Source organism: Micromys minutus (genome assembly GCF_963924665.1).
Source record: "Micromys minutus genome assembly, chromosome: 2".
Lineage (NCBI taxonomy): Eukaryota > Metazoa > Chordata > Mammalia > Rodentia > Muridae > Micromys > Micromys minutus.
Window position 1 is genome coordinate 22,539,626 of NC_137971.1, and position 7,315 is coordinate 22,546,940.

At 46.4% G+C, this 7,315-nt stretch overlaps 1 protein-coding gene across 2 annotated transcripts in view; it reads right to left on the reverse strand.

Annotated features, from left to right (window-relative positions):
* Window positions 1–523: 523 nt before the first annotated feature.
* PDE6C (phosphodiesterase 6C) overlaps window positions 524–7,315 on the reverse strand; it is a gene marked incomplete at both ends in the record, with an annotated part of 53,576 nt that continues 46,784 nt past the window's right edge. The window contains 4 exons of one of the 2 annotated variants that reach the window (XM_080912126.1): window positions 524–585; window positions 3,499–3,655; window positions 4,148–4,231; window positions 4,320–4,394. In XM_080912126.1, coding sequence (XP_080768252.1) covers window positions 524–585; window positions 3,499–3,655; window positions 4,148–4,231; window positions 4,320–4,394 — 378 coding nt within the window. The remainder of the gene's footprint in view (window positions 586–3,498; window positions 3,656–4,147; window positions 4,232–4,319; window positions 4,395–7,315) is intronic. The other variant, XM_080912127.1, reaches the window with a different exon arrangement.

Sequence of the window (7,315 nt, forward strand, 5' to 3'; positions counted from 1 at the left end):
TTTTATACTAGTCCCTGAGGCTGAGAGATGGCTCAGCAGTCATGAGCACTTGCTGTTCTCCCAGAGGACTTGGGATCCCAAAACCCATGTCAGAGTGCTCACAGTTCCCTGTAACTCAAGTTCCTGGGGACCTGAAGCCCTCTTCTGGCCTTCACCAGCACTGGCACGTTTGTCACAAAGACTCAGACACAGATAAAAGTCAATCTTCATACGCACACACAATATATAAAACTGTGACCCATTTCAAGATAACTTTTTTTTTAATTTCAAACAAACTCATAAAATTCATTGTTTTTTGTCACATTTTGTTTTCTGACTGAACTTTATTGATTTTGTAGGGTTTCCAGGTCAGCGGCAGATGATCTGTGGAGAGTCACCCAGCAGAGTCTCTGGAGCTTTCTCTTCTGTCTCTTCATGGTCACTGGACAGAGCTCAGGGAGGTTCTTTTGGGTGGTTTTTTGTTTGGTTGGTTTTTTTTCCCCCGTGGAAACTAGGATGATACTTGAAATACTGACCGGATCAATCACAACATTAAGCACGTTTTGGACTTTCTTTCGTCTGTGCTGCCTCCTAAATCTGTGGCAGCTAGTGAAAAAGCAGAAAAAGCATCAGGAGTCAGCGTGGTGCAGTGCTTGTATTCTTACATTCCCATGGTATTGTGTCAGATCTATCATTCTAGCTTAGAACAGCTCCAAGGATTTGACTGTAACAATTACTTATTCACAACTGGCTCACTTAAAAATAAAACTCATGGGGCCCGAGCAGTGGTTCAGCAGCTCAGAGCACTAGCTCTTACAGAGGACTTCGTTCTCAGCACCAACATGATGGCTCACAACCATCTAACTCCAGTTCCAAGGGATCTGACACCCTCTTCTGACCTCTTTGTGCACCAGGCACATACGTGGTACACATATACAGGCAGGCAAGATACTCCTAAGACATAAATTGGGGAAATTTTGAAAAATAAAATTCAACAGCCAGATGTGGAGAAACATGTCTTTAATCCCAGCACTTGGGCGGCAGAGAGAGGCAGTTGAAGCTCAGTGAGTTCAAGGCCATAGTGGATTCCAGGCCAGTCAAGGCTACTTGGTGAGCCCTTGTCTCAAGAAAAGAAAGGGGCGGGGAGAGTCAAGTGAGGACACACCTGTAATCCCAGCAGTCAGAAGGCAGAGCCAGGCAGATCTCTGAGTTCCGTCTGGCTAGCCAAGGCTTCATAGTGAGACTGTCTCACAAACAAAATAAAGGTAATTTTGATCAGCAGTTACCCCATCAGCATCTCGGTGTCTGTTTCCGTGAGATTAAACAAGCTAGAATCTGAGCCAGGGGTACACAACCTGAAGCCTGTGGCGAGCACAATGGTTCTAATTCCCAACGAATTCTCCAAGTAATAAACAAAAGTTAGGAAAAAAAAAACTGTATGCAAATGAAGTAGAGACGACCTGTGTGCGGTCTGGGAGAAATTAGGGGAGGGGCTGTAGTTAAAGTAAATGGTGTCCGTGCATGAAATTCTCAAAGAGTTGATACAAACTTTGCACTAAAGAATGAAGGCCTACCTCCAACACGCTTACTAAGTAAACACCAGGAGTCGGTTGACAAAGTCATCAGTGTCATCACATTCCTTAGTCCTAAGAAATGTCTCCTCGGGGACTCACATTCTCATGTGAGAGACAATGTAACTTCAGAAGTTTAGCAAATTCATCAGTCTCTTCTCTTGTGTTTCTGGGGTGCAAGCCACACCCCTTGTTGACTGTAGGGTGGCTGGCTGCAGTCTGTGTGCTGTTGGCCAGCCACCTACACTGCCAGCTTCACCTGGTACTTGGGTTTCTGTCCCCTCTCGACTGTACGTGGACATACTTTTCAACGATTCTGCCACACACAGCTTATTCCTGGGTAACTATTTTATATATCTTTTTTTTCACCCACCTCTGCTCCTTTTTGTGAGTTGGGACTTGGTGTCTTGGGGCCTTAGCACAGATACCCCCTTTTCAGGGGAGCCTTCCTAGTGTATACCCCATGTACACCCCAGGGGAGCCTTCCTAGTGCGTACCCCATGTATACTCCAAGGCTCGCTGTTGGGTTTTGTATTGGTTGCTTCAGGCCCAGCTCTCCCTTCAGAGGTTAGGAGCTTGGACAGAAGGCCCTGTCTTTCCCCAAGGCATTCTGACACAGAGCTGTAAGAACACACACCTGTGAATGCATTAATGAGTGGGCACAGGGACATCATTTGGTTTCCCTAGCCTCAGTGAGCAGTAATATCTGACCGAGCAGTAGAGTTGTATAAAAGCATCGTCTTCCAAGGCCTTCCACACAGAGATGGCTTCTTTACCAATAGGAATTGTGTATAAAGCTTATGGTGCTAACCTTTGCAGACCGACTTTAACATCCTAGGCTGAGGAAATAGCTCAGTGGGAAAAGAGCTTGCCACTCAGGCACAAGGGCCCAAATCTGAGTCCCAGAATCCATGTAAAACAGCTGGGCATGGTGGTACATGCTTGAAGTACTGGTACTCAAGGGTCAGGGTTGTGGGGTAGAAACAGGTAGCTACATGAGACTAGCTAGCCAGCTTTGCTGAATAGGTAAGCGCCAGGCCAGTTACAAAACCTGTCTCAAATGACAAGGTACACAGCTCCTCAGGCTCCAACGTCAACACACAAACACACACACACACACACACACACACACACACACACATGCACATGCATGAGCAACCCACCCACCACCACCATCAAATTAGCATTCTGCTTTCTGAAATGCTGGGAATCAAAACTAGGCCCTTTGTACATGGTAGGAAGTCTTCCGCCATTGAGCTACAGTACAGCCCCAGCCCAGCATCCCACTACGAATATGAACATTCAGTAGAACAGCTAATAATTAAATCACTTGTAAGCATTTTAACAGGCTTTCTGAAAGCAACGATAAACCCAGTAAATGAATTCAGGAGTAGGAATTTCAAGCCAGAGTAAGTAGCACCTTGTGAAGATATTTGGGAGGCAAGTAAAGACTTGGACTTTTCTCCAAACCACCCTAAGTGGTGGCCAACTTTAACTTTACTTGTAGGACTTTCTTAAAATGTAAATCTGTAAAGCCCCTTGTATAACCTAGAGAGAGTTTCCAGACTTGCAGATGAGTTGTCCAGAGTTTCACAGCAGATGCAGGCTGTCAGACCTACACTGTGTCCTCTCTTCCTGACTCCTGGCCCTATGTTTTATTGAGAAGCCCTAGGACCACCTTTGAGATGGGCACTGGTGCCCAGTTGTAGCCTCTGCTGTACATGGTTGGACCAGTCTGGACCAGTCAACTCCACCTGGGATTATGCACAAAATCTAGCGGGGGTGGGGTGGGGGTGGGGCAAAACAACCCCAAACCCCACAAACTTCTTACCATACCTGCCTGCCTGAGCAAAGCAGTTTCCTGTCAGTACATAAGGTCTGTTTTCGTCAGGGACAGCCACCTGCCCACCCCCACACTCACACATACCAAACGCTGAATCCAGCTAACCTTTTGTATCTGGGGCTCCTTCTTCCTGCTTTCCCGTCTCCTCTTCAGTCACCTTCACCTTCGCCTCATACTCCTCCGCCAGGGATTTCCATTCTACCCGGTTATTCTGAAGGCCGGTCAGCATGGGTGTGATCTCCCCATGAAAGCGAGAGAACTCCTGCAGAGAAGTTGAGGTGGGAGGCTGGCCAATAGATGGTCAGCAGTGTTCTTGTGTAAAACAGAAGCCGTGAGGTGGGCAGTGTTTGGAGCTGTGGGGTGGGCCTGGCTGCTTCTGAAGCTTGGGAAAGGTGGGTGCTCTGCTGTCTGCCAAGTGGGTCTGTGCATGGCTCATATCTGTACATCTGAATAAATAAATGTGGGTGCTCAGACTACTGGGGGAGGAACAACCTAATGGCTTTTTACACTGGTAACTTTCTTTACTTTGGTTAGTTTTTATTTATTTACTAGATAAGGTCTTACTATATAGCCCAAGCTGGCTTGAAATTTAGCTTGTGGTTCAAGGTGACCTTGCAATCTTGACCCCCCTGCCTCCGGAGTGCTGGGATTTTGGGTGTGCACCACCACACCTGACTCACTTTAATTACAGTCTGAAAGAAAACTTCTCAAATGAAGTGATTATCCAATTCATTCAAATATCTTGTTTACTTACCTTATATACAAAAGTACAAACAAAGTCAATGAATCCCACTTGAAGTTTTGGGAGTTCGTCCTTTTTGTTTCTGTCCATCATAGGCTAGAAAGAGAAGAGAATCCTTTTAAGGTGTTTTCCAGGGACTTAAGGGTGGCTTCTAATAAGTAACAAGTTATGAAACGCTCTTTACGATTGGTTGCTGCTGAAGCACTCTTCTTTCCAGATCTCCTTGTTCCCAAAATTCATTTGCAACCATAAGTGCCACCTGCAAAAGACAGAGGAATGGCTTGTGAGCCAGCCCCACCCCTCGATAGCCAGAGAGCTCATCAGCATGGTGATATCCCAGAGGGCAGGGTTTCCAGACAACGCTTGAGCGCTCATCAAGCCATGTGCTCGGGAGTTATGGAAAGATGTCTGTTGGAGGTTCTGGACCAACACTGAGGACATTGTCTTGAAGTTGTTTCCATCACTTCTCAGTGAAGAGAAGGATGGGAAGATGTTGAGTTTCTCAAACCAAACTGCCTTGAGTCCGCATGGTTTCCAATCCTGTTTTAATCTGCTGTGGTCATATTGCATATGTCTGCATATGGTGAACACACACACACACACACACACACACACACACACACACACACACACACACACACAGAAGCGGGGTACACATGATGTATCTTGACAGCAGTGAGAGGTTAATTCACATAATGAAAAATGAATACAAGCTGATGGCAGACAGTGGTTAGCTGATCAACACTGACGTCAGACAGGCTTGCCAAGGATGAGATGAAATATTGTCTTTCTGACGCTCACGGTGCGGTGAGGACAGTTTGCCCTCAGTGAGTATGTACTACAGCACTAATGCTTACTGCTGCGGATGATGGAGGGGGAAGAAAAGAGACACTTCATGCCAGAGAGAGGCAGCGGTTCTGCTAGTGATAGGCTTTAGATTAAAAAGGTAGAGAAGGTGAAACAGACTGCAAGAGGCTTATCCGAGAGTTTAGAGTGTGTGGTGACAGCTTAGGGTGATGGGGGATGATCCTAGGAGTGTGAGGAAGGGACAGGTAATGGGTGACAGGTATGTGCACTTTATTGGGAAGGAAGAACTTAGCTTTCCAGGTCAAAGCTTTCTTCTCTGTCAAATGGTTATTTCTGTGCAAGCGTTAGGAGAAAAAAGTAGACTTTTTGTTTGCGTGCCTAGCTTAAAAAAATGCATTTCCTAAAAGCAAATGAGTAAGTGCGTTTGGAAACTTCTGCTATGTATTATTGAGAATCTCTCCGGCCAGGGAACCGTCAGCAGTTGGAAGAGGGACAGCGAGTCATGGGTGAAGATCAGCTAGGTCAACACTAGACTTCCCATCAAAGACTGAATACATTTTTTTCCCTTTTTAAGATGTGGTCTCATGTAGCCCAGATTGGCCTCAAATTGAGTAGGTAGCCAAGGATGTCCCTGAACTTTTGATTTTCTTCACCTCTGAAGAGGTGAAATTAGAGAGATGTACCAACATATCAACTTATGTGGTGTTGGATTCTGAACTCAAGGTTTCCTACATTCTAGACAAGCACTCTCCTGATGACACATCTTCAGTCCTGGATAATCTTAACAGAGGCCATATTAGGTGTGATAGACAGGAAGGATTCTGAAATGATGATGAGCTCAAGGGAGATCCTGGATATCTGACTTAAGCATCACACACACACACACACACACACACACACACACACACACACACACATGCTGCAGTGATGGCTCAGTGGGTAAAGTGTTTACAACAGAACCCTGAGGAACTGAGTTCAAACCCCCAGCATCCGTGTAAAATCCCAGGAACACCCCCCACATAATGGTTTTATCAGGATTCTGGTGAATACCTTAAGCTCACTGACCAGTGAGTCTAGTCCAAACAACAAGTTCCAGGTTCAGTAAAGACACTTTAACTCAAAAAAATGAGGCAGGAAGATTTTGAGAAAGACATCCCAACGTTGGCCTCTGGCTTCCATAGCTCCATGCATGAGCACACAGGCAAACACACACACACACACACACACACACACACACACACAGTATCTCTGTGCCCATGTCTGTGTGTGTCTGTTTGTCTCTTTGTCTCTGTCCCCCTCCTTCCAAATTTAGATGTTGTTTAAAATACACAAAGGTAACTTGCTTGAGTTTACTTATGAAGGTCCCTGGGCCATGTAAAACTTACATACATTTGTATACTTTACTCTTTGCAAACTATCTTTTACTCAGAACCTACAGCCACAAAACAGAGATGGCTGAAAACAGGCGCTTGTCCTCTCCCACAGTGAAGCCAGATGCCTTTTTCTTTCTAAATAAAATCAGGGTGGGCAGTGGAACCAAAGCAATCCTGGCTCTGCTACCGAAGGTCTCATCTAGAGGGCACTGGGAAAAGGAAGCCTCTTCCGTCCAGTCAGTGAGAGGACAGGTAGCTAAGCTTCTTCACTCTCACCCCAAAGGAGGTAGAGAGCAGCCCTGAATGTGGACCCTCAGTCAGTACACTCGGGTGGAAGTACACTCCGGTAAGAGTACACTCCGGTGAGAGTACACTCCGGTGAGAGTACACTCCAGTGAGCAGAGTACACTCCAGTGAGCAGAGTACACTCCAGTGAGAGTACACTCCGGTGAGAGTACACTCCGGTGAGAGTACACTCCAGTGAGAGTACACTCCGGTGAGAGTACACTCCAGTGAGAGTACACTCCAGTGAGAGTACACTCCGGTGAGAGTACATTCCAGTGAGCAGAGTACACTCCAGTGAGCAGAGTACACTCCGGTGAGAGTACACTCCGGTGAGAGTACACTCCGGTGAGAGTACACTCCAGTGAGAGTACACTCCAGTGAGAGTACACTCCATTGAGAGTACACTCCAGTGAGAGTACACTCCAGTGAGAGTACACTCCGGTGAGAGTACACTCCGGTGAGAGTACACTCTAGTGAGAGTACACTCCTGTGAGAGTACACTCCAGTGAGAGTACATTCCAGTGAGCAGAGTACACTCCAGTGAGCAGAGTACACTCCAGTGAGAGTACACTCCAGTGAGAGTACACTCCATTGAGAGTACACTCCAGTGAGAGCACACTCCAATGAGGAGAGTACACTCCAGTGAGCAGAGTACACTCCGGTGAGAGTATACTCCAGTGAGAGTACACTCTAGTGAGAGTACACTCTAGTGAGA